Genomic DNA, 17,632 nt, shown 5'->3' with positions numbered 1-17,632 from the left:
GAAGACATGTGAAGACTCAAACTTCAAGGTTAGATTTTAGAAAGGCAGATTTTAAGAGACTCAGAAAGAGAATAGGAGGGATCCAATGGCTGGATGTCCTTAAGGACAAAAATGTCCAGGAAGGATGGGAAATTTTTAAAAATGAGATTCTCAAAGCACAATCGTTAACAATCCCGAAAAGTAGGAAGAATGGGAAGCATTTAAGGAAACCAGGATGGATGAACACAGAACTTAAACACATGCTAAAAAGAAAGAAAGAAATGTTTATTAAATGGAAAGAGGGAGGCATATCTAAAGAAGATTATAATGCAGTCTGCAGATCCTGCAGGGCATGTATCAGGTTAGCTAAAGCTGACAATGAATTAAGGCTTGCAAGAGATGTCAAAAGCAATAAAAAAGGATTTTGGGGGTATGTCAAAAGTAAAAGAAAAGTCAAAGATGCTATAGGATTTTTACAGGATGAAAATGGAGAAATGGTAAGAGAGGATGTTGAGAAGGCCAAACTTTTTAATTCCTATTTTGCATCTGTTTTCTCTCAGAAAGAAAATGTAACATCAACTGATCTTCACTGTCCTTTTAAAGGAATAGAAGAATCCAAGTTATCTGTAAACAGAAAGATTGTGAGGGAATATTTAGCTAACATAAATGAGTTCAAGTCTCCAGGTCCAGATGAATTACACCCCAGAGTACTGAAGGAGATCGTAGAAGAAATTTTAGAACCACTCTCCATAATCTTTGAAAATTCTTGGAGAACAGGAGAAGTCCCAGAAGACTGGAGAAGAGCAAATGTTGTTCCTATCTTCAAAAAGGGGAAGAAGGTGGACCCAGGGAACTATAGGCCGGTGAGTCTGACTTCTATACCAGGAAAGATCTTTGAACAAATTATTAAACAACATGTATGTAAGTACCTGGATAAGAATGAAGTGATTAACCAGAGTCAGCATGGGTTTATAACTAACAAGTCATGTCAGACTAACTTAATTTCCTTCTATGACAGAATCACTGACTGGGTGGATCAGGGAAATGCTGTAGATATAGTATATCTTGACTTCAGCAAAGCATTTGACAAAGTATCTCACACCATCCTTATTGAAAAAATGACCAAGTATGCAATGGACCAGGCAACTGTTAGGTGGATTCATAACTGGCTTAGTGATCGGACTCAAAGGGTGATTGTAAATGGCTTCACATCCAGCTGGATGAATGTCTCAAGTGGGGTACCACAGGGCTCCGTCCTGGGACCTGTATTGTTCAACATCTTTATCAATGATTTAGATGAAGGAATTGAGGGTAAACTGATTAAATTTGCTGATGACACAAAGCTAGGAGGGATAGCTAATACTAGAGAAGAGAGAGAGATGATTCAAAAAGACCTAAATAAACTGGAGCAGTGGGCAGCAACCAACAGAATGGTTTTTAACAGGGAAAAATGCAAAGTACTACATCTGGGCAATAAAAATGAAAAAAGCATATACAGAATGGGAGGAATAGAGCTAAGCAACAGTACATGTGAAAAAGACTTAGGTATACTAATAGATCATAGACTGAACATGAGTCAACAGTGTGATGCAGCAGCAAAAAAGGCAAATACAATTCTGGGATGTATTAACAGAAGCATACAGTCTAGATCACGTGAAGTCATTATTGGTCTTTACTCCTCTTTGGTCAGACCTCATCTGGAATACTGTGTACAGTTTTGGGCACCACATTTTAAAAAAGACATAGACAAACTGGAGCAAGTTCAGAGAAGAGCGACCAGAATGGTGACTGGTCTGCAAACCATGTCCTATGAGGAACGGTTGCAGGATTTGGGAATGTTTAGCTTGCAAAAAAGAAGACTGAGAGGAGACTTAATAGCTGTCTACAAATATGTCAAGGGCTGTCACATTGTAGAAGGATCATCTTTATTCTCTTTTGCACAAGGAAAGACTAGAAGCAATGGGATGAAACTAAATGGGAGGAGACACAGATTAGATATTAGAAAAAACTTTTTGACAGTTAGGGTGATTAATGAGTGGAACAGGCTGCCACGAGAGGTGGTGAGTTCCCCTTCAATGGACGTCTTCAAACAGAGGCTGGACAGACATCTGTCTGAGATGATTTAGTGAATCCTGCTTTGAGCAGGGGGTTGGACCAGATGACCCAGGAGGTCCCTTCCAACTCTACCATTCTATGATTCTATGATATCGGTGGGTGCAGATGGCATAAATCTAATGTGTATGGGCGACTTATGAACCTGTTGGTCGCAACTCCTGCCTCTGTACTATAAACATTGTCCTCCTGAACTGTACAGATATTTGTAATGGTTAGATGCTTAAAATAACAAGGGAGGGTGCAAGTACTTAAAGGCATTATTTGGGACTTTTATTAGATATGCTTCTAGAATAACTTCAGTGGCCAGGGTGAAATTTGCAAAATTTCTAGATTTTTACTGTAATACAGATTGTGATATAAAGAAAAAAAACATTGCCAGAAATGTTATAAAATACTTTTAACATAAAAACCTAATTTAACCCCTTCCCATCATGGCAATTTTCCATATTTTTTTTGTTTTCATTTTTTACTTCCCTCCTTCCAAGAGCCATAACTTTTTTTTATTTTTCCATTCTCATAGCATATGAGAGATTGTTTTTTGGGGGATGAGTTGTAATTTTGAATAACACCATTCAATGTACTGGAAGCTGGGGAAAAAATCAAGTGCATTGAAATTGCAGAAAAAAACCCTCATTTCTACAATTGCTTTTTTGCTTTTGTTTTTACAGCATTCATGGTGCAGTGCAAATCGCCCGGCAATATTATTTTCCAGTTCAGTACAATTATGGCGACATATATGACATGTATAATTTGTTTGTTTTTTTTAAGTGAAAAAAATTCTGAAATTATCTGACACGTGACAGTTTCATTTTTCCATTAATGGAGCCGTGTGAGGGCTTCTTCTTCTTTTGTGTGGTAAGCTCATTTTTAATGGATACTATTTGGGATAAATATGATGTTTTGATCACTTCTTACTGCATTTTTTAGGGCGTTGCAGAAAAAAAAACGCAATTCTGACATTTTGATTTTTTTTCTCTTTATGACATTAACCAATCAGGTTAATTAATTTTATGTTTTGATACATTGGAATTTTACAGATACAGCAATACCACATACAGTATGTGTATTTTTTTTAACTTTATTTTGCATGGAGGGAAAGTTTTTTTGAATTTTTATTTATTTTCTATAGTTTGAAAAAAAAATTTCATTTAAGGAACTTGAACTTGCGATATACAGTGTATGTGATATACTGTATACCACAGTATTGCAGTATATAGTAAAAATCAGAGTCTCTTATGAAGTCCAGCTATATGCTGATCATTACAGAAGTACCGTAATAACAGGCACAGGGGTCTGCAGCAGATCTCTAGCTGTCAACAACCCATCGGCACCCCACAGTCGTGGTGTGGCGCCCCTGAGGGTTCAGTCGCCACAGAGGTACTGCACCTCACCCAGAGGTGTGGTGTCTCCTTCTCTCAGGTAAGATGGGAGTGCTGCCAGGAACTGCAACACCTGCATCCAACACTACACTGCTCCAGGCCGGCTGGAGGGGCAAGACACAATGTATGTTCCTGCTGAGCCCTGACCCTGGCTGGAGTGGGGGGAACCCAAAGGTAGGGGGAACCAGTAGTGGGTGTGGATGGAGGAAGTAGTTAGGGGGGAGCACTTTGGTAGGAGTATAAAAAGGGAAGCCATCTTAGGGTGGCAGAGCAGTAAGACTAGTAGTTGGAGAACAGTCCGGGAGCAGAGTCTCAGTAGGAGCTCTTCTCCACAAGTAGGGGCCTAGAGATAGAGGCCCAGGAGGGGAGCAGAGGAGTAGGCTCCGTTCTAAGAAGAGATCCTAGGGGGTACGGCGAGTGCAGGAAGGCACCCGTATGCCCAGAATCTGCCAGAAGACAGAGGGATCGTAGGCCGCAAGAAGGGGACCGGCCCCTGGCCCAGTCGTGTACTTCAAGTCTCGGCTGGAAAAACCGGAGGCTTCTGGCTTATATAGTCAGTTGCCGAAGCCGCATTCTAATCCCCAGGAGGGTCAAGCAGGTCCGGGAACTCCGACGCACAGGAGGGACTTCAGAGCACCCGAGCGGGATTGAGAGTGGGCAGCGCAGGACAGGAGGGAGAAAGACCCAGCGTGAAGTCGGTCTAGCTAGGAACACAAGAAAGTGGGGTTCTGTCCGGTACTCCTAATCTGCCTGAGGAAGTGCTGAACCCTTGCCTGGTGAACGCAGCCCAACGTGGGAGGCTAGCACCCGTACAGTGCACCAGTGGAACTGTCATAAAAACTGTGAGTAAAGACTCGGATGACTGCACCGCACTGCCTCCGTCCATTCTTTATCTGCGCCATCTTTCCCTCACTGCACTACAATGCCCAGCGCAACTTCCACATCCTTCACTGCCCTGGAGCTTGCTCTACCTGTGGAGAGCCACACCACCACTGCTGCCGTAACACCAGCTCCAGAGGACTGCTCCACAGTGGCGGCTCCTTTTGGCCGCAATCCACAGGTGGCGTCACAAACAAACCCAAAAACCCCATATAAAAGTAACCCCCCTCCCCCCCCCCTTTTGCACTGACCGCCCTGGGTCACGGACTGGGCCAGCCACCTTGATATCCCCCGGCAACCAGAGGCCCGGCTGCCGAGTACCCCACGGCCCAGGTGGCGCGTCAAGTCTGGCGTCACGAACAGGATACGTGACCAGCCCGTTATCGGCGGGTGAAGTGTGCCTAGAGAACTGTGTTATGTTACTGAATGTGGTGCCCGCCCCAGAAGAACGGGCGCCATTATGTGCGTGCTCAAAGACAACAAAATGAAACCTCCCATCGTGGGCCGGGTCCTGGAATAGCGCCAAAAGCCAACCCTGCCCCTTGCAACAGTGACTGTCCGCATAGATGTGTCCGTCAAGGCAGGGAGGCCGTCACAGGGAGTGACCGACAGCAGATTGCCATGGGACCGCCCCCGAAAGAAGAGAGGAGGAGGAGAAAAGGAATGGAGATAGGGTGTGGTCTTAACCAGTCTAGACAGACCGCACCAGGCAGCCGGAATGGACGGACGCCAGGACCAAGCCTCCCCCTCTGGCCTGCTAGAGTGGCAAGCGACACCCCTCACCCTGGAGGGAGAGGCCGGTAAAATATTCCCGGAGGACGCGTAGTTCCTCCAGAGTGAGATTCTGGGACTAAGCCAACAGGTGGAACAGGCCCATCAGGCCGCGGTCGTGAAGTGGAGGAGCGAGCTGCTAGAAAAGTTGGCAGCATGGCGGAAAGCAGCACCTGATGTCAGCAGCGGCACCCCAGCCCTGGCGGAGCCCGCTGAGTACCAGGAGGCCGGATGCAGCACAGGAGCAGGTAGGAAAGAATCCCCTACCCCGGGCGCTGCAAGCGCTGACCTGCTCCTGGGCCTCTTTCATCAGCACTCCCCGTATACCGCCATGCCCTCCCTGGAGCAGCTGCTCAGCCCGGAACCTCCACCCCCGGGGCGATGACCCTGAGGAGCCTCCACTTAGTGCCCTCCCGAAACCTTCACTCCCGGGCACGGAAACAGGGAGCCTTCTACTTGGTTCCTTCCCGGCGCCTCCACCTCCGGCACCCGAGTGGGTGTACGCGCGCCGGTCTTCGATTGGTCCGCCTGGATCGAGAAACAGCAGCCGAGCATGCTACTTCCGATACCAGCACCACCGGTTGCCTATTCCGGCGGAGTGGAGTTTTGCTGAGACAACCAGGGAGGGACCTGATGGGGTTCCCGCGGGAGACCCAGGCCGAAGCCCTGCAGAGGAAGGAGTTCTGCAGGCGGGAGCTCCGGCAGCTGGAGAAGGAGCGGCGTGCTCGGCGGGCGCGCTGTGAACACCTGGAGGCCTGGGACAAGGCCACAAAGGCCCAAGTTCGCCAGGCGGAGTCAGCCCACCCCAGCCCCCGCGACGAGGGAGTCGTGGTAAAGTTTGATCTGAAGGCTGGGTGGGGCTTTATAAGAGATCCCAACTTTGCAAGGGACATCTTTGTTAACCGGCGGGATGTTGAGCACGAGCTGAAAGAGGGCCACCCCGATCGGAATCTCTACCCCGGTGACAAGGTCACCTACACACGTCACCACGGGGAACGCGGGTGGTACGCCCTGCATGTGAATGGCATCATCAAGGACACACCCCTGCAGGACATACCGTATGACCCGGCTGGGTCACGTAAAAATCAGCCGTACCCCAGGCGGGGACCCCACTATTGGTTTAGCAAGTGGGACTGAAACTGTAAATAATCACCCGTGAGGGTACAGTGTGAAAGTTTAATAATGTTTAATTTACTGTGTGTATTTATATGGCTTGGAGTGTGTGTTTATAGGATTACCCGTCAGGGTATATAGAGTCCGGGCTGGGGACAGTGAACGGCCAGAAACTTATATTGTAAATAGTTCCGCACTTCTTAAAGTGCACCCTATTAGTTTTTTATTTGTAACCATGACCACAGAACAAAAACCCGTTTGGCGTGGCTAAAGCCGTGGTCTTACTCCAGGATCACTTATGCCCTGCAGCAACGCCCAGGGCCTACGTTGAGGGTTTGCGGACAGGTCCCTCATGCTGCTACTTGTTGCACCTGTTTTAAAGTAAAATGGACACCCGGTTACAGCATGAACTGTAACCTGCTACGAGAAATGTTTATGAAAAATGTTTTATAATGTGTGATAAATGTTACCTGTAATGTTAAAGTGAAGTGCCTCCCATAAAGGGAAGAAATGTTTTATCATCTTATATGCGAATGCATTCTAAAAATTTGCATGTCAAATATACCCTGTCTTTACTCTGTTCCAGCCCGCGGACGTGCTGTGCTTTACCAGAGGGGAATGTGGCGCCCCTGAGGGTTCAGTCGCCACAGAGGTACTGCACCTCACCCAGAGGTGTGGTGTGTCCTTCTCTCAGGTAAGGAGGGAGTGCTGCCCAGAACCCCAACACCTGCATCCAACACTACACTGCTCCAGGCCGGCTGGAAGGGCAAGACGCAATGTATGTTCCTGCTGAGCCCTGACCCTGGCTGGAGTGGGGGGGAACCCAAAGGTAGGGGGGAACCAGTAGTGGGTGTGGGTGGAGGAAGTAGTTAGGGGGAGCACTTTGGTAGGAGTATAAAAAGGGAAGCCATCTTAGGGTGGCAGAGCAGTAAGACTAGTAGTTGGAGATCAGTCCGGGAGCAGAGTCTCAGTAGGAGCTCTTCTCCACAAGTAGGGGTCTAGAGATAGAGGCCCAGGAGGGGAGCAGAGGAGTAGGCTCCGTTCTAAGAAGGGATCCTAGGGGGTACGGCGAGTGCAGGAAGGCACCCGTACGCCCCGAATCTGCCAGAAGACAGAGGGATCGTAGGCCGCAAGAAGGGGACCGGCCCCTGGCCCAGTCGTGTACTTCAAGTCTCGGCTGGAAAAACCGGAGGCTTCTGGCTTATATAGTCAGTTGCCGAAGCCGCATTCTAATCCCCAGGAGGGTCAAGCAGGTCCGGGAACTCCGACGCACAGGAGGGACTTCAGAGCACCCGAGCGAGATTGAGAGTGGGCAGCGCAGGACAGGAGGGAGAAAGACCCAGCGTGAAGTCGGTCTAGCTAGGAACACAAGAAAGTGGGGTTCTGTCCGGTACTCCTAATCTGCCCAAGGAAGTGCTGAACCCTTGCCTGGTGAACGCAGCCCAACGTGGGAGGCTAGCACCCGTACAGTGTACCTGTGGAACGGTCATAAAAACTGTGAGTAAATACTCGGATGACTGCACCGCACTGCCTCCGTCCATTCTTTATCTGTGCCATCTCTCCCTCACTGCACTACAACGTCCAGCGCAACTTCCACATCCTTCACTGCCCTGGTGGCGTCACGAACAAACCCAAAAACCCCATATAAAAGTACCCCCCCCCCCCCTTTTGCACTGACCGCCCTGGGTCACGGACTGGGCCAGCCACCGTGATATCCCCCGGCAACCAGAGGCCCGGCTGCCGAGTACCCCATGGCCCTGGGGGGGGCGTCAGTGGTACGGGGGAAGGGGCGATGGGTGCATAGATATATGCTCATCAGGTTGTCAAATTCATGTCGGGAGACCCACGGCCAGTGTATGTATCATGATCCATGCTCAGACTGTGTTGCACGGACGTCCGCATGAGCCATTACGGTGATTTATAGGTATTGTGTTACCTCTCCTCTCCAGATCTTCTTTCCTGTATTCAATGAATCTCTTCAGCCTCTCTGTACATTCATTCTCCATATAGATCTTGGTTATTTCCCTCATTCTGAGATCCTGTCTGTTCCATTTCTGAGTGATGATACGAGCCTCAGCCATAGTAGGGATAAATGTTCCTGTTGTTGTGTCAAAATACACAAACTCTTCTCCATCATATCTGTACTGCTTATAACCTATGGTGCTGCCATCATCTCGCAGCTCACAGCTGGTCATCACCTGCAGAAAATGGAAATCTGGCCAAGAGAAACATATTACATAGAATATTTATATGTATCTACAAGTGGGTTATATGCATACAGTCATGGCCGAAAGTGTTAGCATCCTTGAAATTGTTTCAAAAAATGAAGTATTTCTCCCAGAAAATTATTGCAATTACACTTGCTTTGTTATACACATGTTTATTTCCTTTGTATGTAATGGAAAAATACAAAAACAAATTAGAAAAAGGGCATATAGGACATAATTTCACACAAAACCCCAAAAATGGGCTGGCCAAAATTGTTCACACCTTTCCAAAATTGTGAATAAACAACTTTGTTTCAAGCATGTGATGCTCGTTCAAACTCACATGTGGCAAGTAACAGGTGTGGGCTATATGAAAATCACACCTGGATTCAGATAAAAAGGGATGATGACTCAATCTTTGCATTGTGTGTGAAAGGTTGCAACGCAGGATAGTGCGGATGGTGGATATGCAGCCCCAATCAAGTTCCAAAGAAATTCAAGCTGTCCTGCAGGCTCAGGGGGCATCAGTGTCAAGCACGTACTATCCGTAGACATTTGAATGAATTTAAACGCTATAGCAGGAGACCCACAAGGACCGCACTACTGACACAGAGACGTAAAAAAGCTAGACTGCAGTTTGCCAAAATGTACGTGAGTAAGCCAAAATCCTTTTGGGAAAGTGTCTTGTGGACAGATGAGACCAAGATAGAGCTTTTTAGTAAAGCACATCATTCTATTGTTTACCGAAAATGGAATAAGGCCTACAAAGAAGTGAGCACAGTACCTACAGTCAGATATGGTGGAGGGTCAAAGCTGTTTTGGGTTTGCTTTGCTGCCTCTGGCACTGGGAGCCTCGACTGTGTGCAAGGCATCATAAAATCTGAAGATTACCAAAGGATTTGGGGTGGCAATGTAGTGGTCTATACCTGCTCCCATGCCTGCAGTGTCTCCAGACTTGTCTCCCATTGAGCACATGTGGATGTCATTGGTCAGTGATTACACAGGAGCTGCCAGCAGAGGATCTTGATGATTTGTACATTTAGCGGTAGAACCTTCCTCAGACGACCATTAATAACCTCAGTGACAGCAGCTAAGGCTGGAGGTGCCGGGATTTATGGATATAATCAGAGAGAGAGCTGCACTACCGGAAAGGTGCTCGAGTAGTGTCCAAACCTGAACTTGTATGAGAAAAACCTCGGCTTTCAAAAATGGTAACTTTGGAACAAAATTTTAATGCAGTCCAAGGAAGCAACAAATGTTCCGGCCAATTTAGGCCTTCATCAGTGTAATCCGACTGCTGGAATTTCTGGATATGGCTCAGACTCCAGACTGACTATATTGAGATGTTTGGATAATTTAGTTTCCTTTTTTTTTTATAATTTACATATCATTAACATGTCTATCCACCCTGTGATTTCCAGAATTCTACAACTTTTCTTTCGTAGTGTTGTGGAGACAGCATCAAGCTTTGATCTCATGTAGATGCACGAATGGCAAATGTGGGATGATGAAGCGCCCGGATCTATACTAGGGCTCAAAACGTCGCTACTGTTTCTGTATTTGTGATGCCAGATTAATGCAAGTTGATTATTATTGGATGCTGAAGCCACCTTCTTTTACTTAAATTCCCTGTGAGCTAACAGAGTACAAACACCTTAAACAGAGTTTTGGGAATAGGATGCTAGTGTGATCCGCTATGGTTGTTCCTCTGGGTATTGCAGAATCATATTTATAAACGCAGTGAAATGTATACAGTACATTGATGAATATGTAGGATATTGTGCACCTCACCTCCGGTGTGATTGAATATCTTCTTCCATAGCTTTACTTCATGTTTAAATAGAGCCTCATCTCCCTTAGAAAAATGTGTCCATCTCTCCCAGTACTCGTGTTTCTCATTCTCCTTCATCCATTGAGCCACGGGGACACGACTCCGAGCATCACTAGTGTATATCTCAGTCTGCTGATCATCCAGATATCCAGCTATGGAATACTCAGGCAGTCCATATCCCGGGGCTGAGACTCCATTGGTGTAATAAGTCAAAGAATGACTGTCTAAGAGAGAAATGGAGAGTGTCACATACAACATCGGTTATATTAAAATCTACTACAGGGAAATCCTCATATTTAGTATGTGTGTACTGCCTGAATAATAATCACAAGACAGGTCTGTGTATCACAGAAATACAGCTTATGTTGTGTTCAAGACATTCTATCCATTTAAAATTTTTTGGTGTGTTCCTATGTTGTTTTATATTGGGATGAAAAAAAAAACGTCTACACCTATTTGGTATCGCCACACCTATAAAGACTCGAACAATACCACTATCACATCATGTATCCTGGCATAGTGAACTCCTTAATAAAACTACGCTAGCATAACTGAGTTTTATTAATCTTGGCTCCCCCAAAAAATTGTGGCAATGAAAACTACAACTCATCCCGCAAAAAAAAACAATTTCTCAAAAAGCTAAATTGACAGATAAATTAAACTGTTCTGGCTAGCGATTAGTTAATTTCTTGATATTCACTTTGGGCTCAATTTGTCCTAAAAATGTTATTTGGACTGAATCGATTTTGTATAGAACAAAAATGCTCCAAAGCCTCCAATTGTCCTATAAAGACATGTGTAACACTCTGAGGCCTCCTAGGACTGTATCCAACCTCTTTCAAGCACTTTAACTCAAACCCAGCTGTATATGATATTATGTTGTAACAGGATAAGCTTGTATGATACCTCTGCAGGGGTATTAAATTATATGTGTTTCAGGAGCTGTCTGATCATGAGGGATTGGCACTCTCTCTTTGTAATATGGTGATCTTTTCCATTATTCCCTATATCTGTTTTTAGTCATCCTTCTCTCTTTACGCCATACTTTTCTCTTGATTATTGAATATTTGTATTAGTATTGTTTAATAAAATATTCTAAATTATCCGGTGTTTTTGGTTTTCCATCACTCCGGACAGGCTGTATTAGTCTTATAAATGTAGCATGTATCTCAGCCAGGTCGTACGCAGATAGTAATCCATTTCTTTGGTTATACAGCTTTAGTAAGCTCAAAGCGACCTTTTCATAAATGGCTATGGGTAAACGTATTGTTTTGTTCAAGGTTATTGTAATTGTTCTTGTACGTATACCCCTTTTTCACCTGTGAAGCGCCATGGAATAAATGGTACTATAATAATAAATAATAATAATAATTGGTGGGAAGAAACAGCTTGTTAAATAACACATTGCACTGTCAATCTTTTTATGCTCTGTAAAAAAAAAAAGATCCAAGAGTTAGAGGGTGCTAACCGTGCAGGGTGCCCAAACTTTTGCATCAGCCCATTTTTTTTTTTTTTAGTAATTTTTAAAATGTAAAAGATAAATATATATATATATATATATATATATATATATATATATATATATATATATGCCTAAAATACAAAGGAAATGTGTCATCTTTAACTTTAGACCTTTTAGAGATCATTTAATCTTCAACTTGCTTAACCGTTCACAGTAACAGTAATATTGACCAGGGGTGCCCAAACTTTTACATGCCACCTGTATATATGTGCTCTGTGTATACATGTATATGTCCATAAGTATGTGCTCTGTAAACATGTGTCTGTATGTATGTGCTCTTTGTATAGATGTGTCTGTATGAAGGTGCTCTGTGTATACACGTGTCTGTATGTATGTGCTCTGTGTATACATGTGTGTATGTGCTTTGTGTAAAAATATGTCTATGTATATGCTCTGCATACCTGTATCTGTATGTATGGGCTCTGTGTATACATATACAGTACAGACCAAAAGTTTGGACACACCTTCTCATTTAAAGATTTTTCTGTATTTTCATGATTTTGAAAATTGTACATTCACACTGAAGGCATCAAAACTATGAATTAACACATGTGGAATTATATACTTAACAAAAAAGTGTGAAACAACTGAAAATATGTCTTATATTCTAGGTTCTTCAAAGTAGCCACCTTTTGCTTTGATGACTGCTTTGCACACTCTTGATGACCTTCAAGAGGTAGTCACCGGAAATGGTTTTCACTTCACAGGTGTGCCCTGTCAGGTTTAATAAGTGGGATTTCTTGCCTTATAAATGGGGTTGGGACCATCAGTTTTGTTGTGCAGAAGTCTGTTGGATACACAGCTGATAGTCCTACTGAATAGACTGTTAGAATTTGTATTATGGCAAGAAAAAAAGCAGCTAAGTAAAGAAAAACGAGTGGCCATCATTACTTTAAGAAATGAAGGTCAGTCAGTACGAAAAATTGGGCAAACTTTGAATGTGTCTCCAAGTGCAGTTGCAAAAACCATCAAGCGCTACAAAGAAACTGGCTCACATGAGGACCGCCCCAGGAAAGGAAGACCAAGAGTCACCTCTGCTTCTGAGGATAAGTTTATCCGAGTCACCAGCCTCAGAAATCGCAGGTTAACAGCAGCTCAGATTAGAGACCAGGTCAATGCCACACAGAGTTCTAGCAGCAGACACATCTCTACAACAACTGTTAAGAGGAGACTTTGTGCAGCAGGCCTTCATGGTAAAATAGCTGCTAGGAAACCACTGCTAAGGACAGGCAACAAGCAGAAGAGACTTGTTTGGGCTAAAGAACACAAGGAATGGACATTAGACCAGTGGAAATCTGTGCTTTGGTCTGATGAGTCCAAATTTGAGATCTTTGGTTCCAACCACAGTGTCTTTGTGAGACGCAGAAAAGGTGAACGGATGGACTCTACATGCCTGGTTCCCACCGTGAAGCATGGAGGAGGAGGTGTGATGGTGTGGGGGTGCTTTGCTGGTGACATTGTTGGGGATTTATTCAAAATTGAAGGCATACTGAACCAGCATGGCTACCACAGCATCTTGCAGCGGCATGCTATTCCATCCGGTTTGCGTTTAGTTGGACCATCATTTATTTTTCAACAGGACAATGACCCCAAACACACCTCCAGGCTGTGTAAGGGTTATTTGACCAAGAGGGAGAGTGATGGGGTGCTACGCCAGATGACCTGGCCTCCACAGTCACCACACCTGAACCCAATCGAGATGGTTTGGGGTGAGCTGGACCGCAGGGTGAAGGCTGGGAACTCCTTCAAGATTGTTGGAAGACGATTTCCGGTGACTACCTCTTGAAGCTCATCAAGAGAATGCCAAGAGTGTGCAAAGCAGTCATCAAAGCAAAAGGTGGCTACTTTGAAGAACCTAGAATATAAGACATATTTTCAGTTGTTTCACACTTTTTTGTTCAGTATATAATTCCACATGTGTTAATTCATAGTTTTGATGCCTTCAGTGTGAATGTACAATGTTCATAGTCATGAAAATACAGAAAAATCTTTAAATGAGAAGGTGTGTCCAAACTTATGGTCTGTACTGTACGTGTGTAGGTGCTCGATGTATACATGTGTGTGTATGTAGCACTCTCATTTATAAATCCCTGCAGCGCAGATATGGTGTAATGTACGCTCCTCAGTGTACAGGGTGTAATGTACGCTCCTCCGTGTACAGGGTGTAATGTACGCTCCTCCGTGTACAGGGTGTAATGTACGCTACTCCGTGTACAGGGTGTAATGTACGCTCCTCCGTGTACAGGGTGTAACGTACGCTCCTCCGTGTACAGGGTGTAACGTACGCTCCTCAGTGTACAGGGTGTAACGTACGCTCCTCAGTGTACAGGGTGTAACGTACGCTCCTCAGTGTACAGGGTGTAACGTACGCTCCTCAGTGTACAGGGTGTAACGTACGCTCCTCAGTGTACAGGGTGTAACGTTCGCTCCTCCGTGTACAGGGTGTAACGTTCGCTCCTCCGTGTACAGGGTGTAACGTACGCTCCTCAGTGTACAGGGTGTAACGTACGCTCCTCAGTGTACAGGGTGTAATGTACGCTCCTCAGTGTACAGGGTGTAACGTACGCTCCTCAGTGTACAGGGTGTAACGTACGCTCCTCAGTGTACAGGGTGTAACGTACGCTCCTCAGTGTACAGGGTGTAACGTACGCTCCTCAGTGTACAGGGTGTAACGTACGCTCCTCAGTGTACAGGGTGTAACGTACGCTCCTCAGTGTACAGGGTGTAACGTACGCTCCTCAGTGTACAGGGTGTAACGTACGCTCCTCAGTGTACAGGGTGTAACGTACGCTCCTCAGTGTACAGGGTGTAACGTACGCTCCTCAGTGTACAGGGTGTAACGTACGCTCCTCAGTGTACAGGGTGTAACGTACGCTCCTCAGTGTACAGGGTGTAACGTACGCTCCTCAGTGTACAGGGTGTAATGTTCGCTCCTCCGTGTACAGGGTGTAATGTTCGCTCCTCCGTGTACAGGGTGTAATGTACGCTCCTCTGTGTACAGGGTGTAACGTACGCTCCTCTGTGTACAGGGTGTAATGTACGCTCCTCAGTGTACAGGGTGTAATGTACGCTCCTCAGTGTACAGGGTGTAATGTACGCTCCTCTGTGTACAGGGTGTAATGTACGCTCCTCTGTGTACAGGGTGTAATGTACGCTCCTCTGTGTACAGGGTGTAATGTACGCTCCTCAGTGTACAGGGTGTAACGTACGCTCCCCCGTGTACAGGGTGTAATGTACGCTCCTCAGTGTACAGGGTGTAATGTACGCTCCTCAGTGTACAGGGTGTAATGTACGCTCCTCAGTGTACAGGGTGTAACGTACGCTCCTCAGTGTACAGGGTGTAATGTACGCTCCTCTGTGTACAGGGTGTAATGTACGCTCCTCTGTGTACAGGGTGTAATGTACGCTCCTCTGTGTACAGGGTGTAATGTACGCTCCTCAGTGTACAGGGTGTAACGTACGCTCCCCCGTGTACAGGGTGTAATGTACGCTCCTCAGTGTACAGGGTGTAATGTACGCTCCTCAGTGTACAGGGTGTAATGTACGCTCCTCCGTGTACAGGGTGTAATGTACGCTCCTCCGTGTACAGGGTGTAATGTACGCTCCTCCGTGTACAGGGTGTAATGTACGCTCCTCTATGTAGTGACCGGCACATTATAACTTATTACAGGTGTCGTCTATTATAACAGCAGAGGTCACACAACAGTCGCCGTCTCGCTCTATTACACACTTGTGTTGTGTTCACACTATCGCACACGACCTGCAGCTTTCCTGGATTTTTGCATCTCATAGACGACACCGCACTGATATATAATCTACAGGACGACACACGACATAAATAAGACGTAATAACATGTAATATAAGGTCCAATCACCGGTCGCCTCCATACTCACCAGAACCCACCGCAGACACATAGAGGAGCAGCACAATGAGGGGGGACATCCTCCTCCTCCTCCTGCCTCTGATATATGGGGGACCCCCGAGGAGAAGAAAGCAAGTATCACATGAGACAAACACAATGTAACAGTATCACAGGCACTGTGCACCGGGGGGCGGAGCTCAGCTCTGATTGGATGGGAGGTGCAGCTTCCTCCAATAGGAGAATGAATCTGTATGTGGTCAGCAGTTACCGGGCAGATAGAGGCCGGAGAGGTGAGACATCGGAGAAAGTGAAAGTGTGAGCTGGGGAGATGTGGGAGCTGTAGGGCTTGGTTCACACCACAGCTTTGAAACTTTTGAAAGCTCAACGTTTTTATATTGTAAACACAAAAAAATGATTTGTTGTAAAAGTGATGACAACGGATGGATTTTGATGCAAGTAGATCTGTTTTTTTAACATGTTTATTTTCTTAAAACGCATCCGTCTTTTTTTTTAAAGACATAAGAAGGAGTCAGGAGATCATGTGACTCTTTTCTTATAAAAAAAGTACATGAAAAAACAGTTGAGAAAAAGAATGATGTAAATGTAAGAGGACGATCCGCTCTGCTTCATAGATGCAATGTTGTGAACGCCGACTTGTTGTTTCATCGGAATTTTGTAAAGGAGATAAAATAAATCAAAATAGAAACCGATTTGAACGAGGTTTTTCCTATTATAATTTTTACAATTTATTCACATACAAGAACGTGATGTGAAACTGGTGTAAGACGCGGTCACATACTGATCACGGGGGGATAAGACATCGGCCGGGAAGTGCTGCCTCGTATAACAATGCTCCTGGTAATTAGTGATGAGCGAATATGTTCAAAATCCGATCTCAAAAGTTAAATTCGACATGAATATGGTACATTCGGATTTGTGAGGCGAGCATTTTTACTTAAGTTCGGGAAAATTGGCACTGTTCGGCGGATAAGTGCAGGAAAAGGATTGCGGGGCAACTACAGTGTTTTTAACAGTTTGGCTAGCATAGTGCTTGTGTGTGATGAGCGGGGGGATGCGATAGATGAGTGGAGGGGCTGGGGAGAGCTCAGAAGAGGTCATTTGAGTGGCGCACTTGTAAATTTTTTCTTTACTGTAACTTTCAATGAGCAAAGCACTGTTAGCCAATCACAGCGCAGGAAGCATCCACACTGTCCAGACACAAGGGCTTCTGCCATTGGCTGCTGAAAGCACATGTCCTCTCTATATAAAGAGCAGTCATGTTCCCTCAGCACCATTTTTTATGCATGTCACTGGTCACAGACGCTGCTCCTGTTTAATGAGAGATATTAGCTAGATAGATTAGATAAGTCCTCTGCTCTGGGCCTGTGAAATCGACCTGCAACACATTTTTTTTTCTTGTGCAATTACTCAGGATCAGACATACAGGGCCCATGGCATAGAACTGTGCTGTGCACTGCTTGTATTGTGCTCTATGTACCAGTATCCCTTTAATCTATTTTTTCTCTTGCTAATGTGATACAACAAGTTATCAAGCCCTACTAGCCCACCTGTTCATTTAGAGGGGTTGAAATTCAGCTGTATGCAGACTCTGCAGAGTTCCTGAGTGCAGAGCACAAAACTCTTTATTTTTCATTTGCTAATGTTATAAGGCAAGCTATCGTAGCCTACTTTGTCATTTTTTGTGGGTGAAATTCAGCTGTATGCATAGTAAAAATATATTTTTTTTTTCTGTCGCTAGCCACAGTCCAAAAAATATTTTTTTTCTCCCACAAACGTGATACAGTCTGCTATAAAGCCACCTAGTCCTTTAGTGGCGGTGAAATTAAGCTGTTTTCAGAGTAAAAATATATTTTTTTTCTGAGCTAGCCAGACTACAAAAAATATTTTTATCTGTCGCAAACGTCATACACTCTGCTAAAAGCCACCTAGTCCTTTAGTGGCGGTGAACTTCA

The 17,632-nt window shown here is 45.1% G+C and overlaps 1 protein-coding gene across 1 annotated transcript in view; it reads right to left on the bottom strand.

Annotated features, from left to right (window-relative positions):
* Positions 1–15,824, bottom strand: part of LOC141155245 (major histocompatibility complex class I-related gene protein-like) — a 32,977-nt gene extending 17,153 nt beyond the window's left edge. Inside the window, exons 1-3 of the mRNA XM_073642046.1 lie at positions 15,691–15,824; positions 10,235–10,498; positions 8,173–8,451 (exon numbers count right to left, since the gene is read on the bottom strand). Coding sequence (XP_073498147.1) covers positions 8,173–8,451; positions 10,235–10,498; positions 15,691–15,739 — 592 coding nt within the window. The 5' untranslated portion in view covers positions 15,740–15,824. The remainder of the gene's footprint in view (positions 1–8,172; positions 8,452–10,234; positions 10,499–15,690) is intronic.
* Positions 15,825–17,632: the final 1,808 nt, after the last annotated feature.

Source organism: Phyllobates terribilis, unplaced genomic scaffold (genome assembly GCF_046119375.1).
Source record: "Phyllobates terribilis strain yellow unplaced genomic scaffold, ASM4611937v1 Scaffold_7__3_contigs__length_470593459, whole genome shotgun sequence".
Lineage (NCBI taxonomy): Eukaryota > Metazoa > Chordata > Amphibia > Anura > Dendrobatidae > Phyllobates > Phyllobates terribilis.
This window is presented reverse-complemented; position numbering and strand designations above follow the sequence as displayed.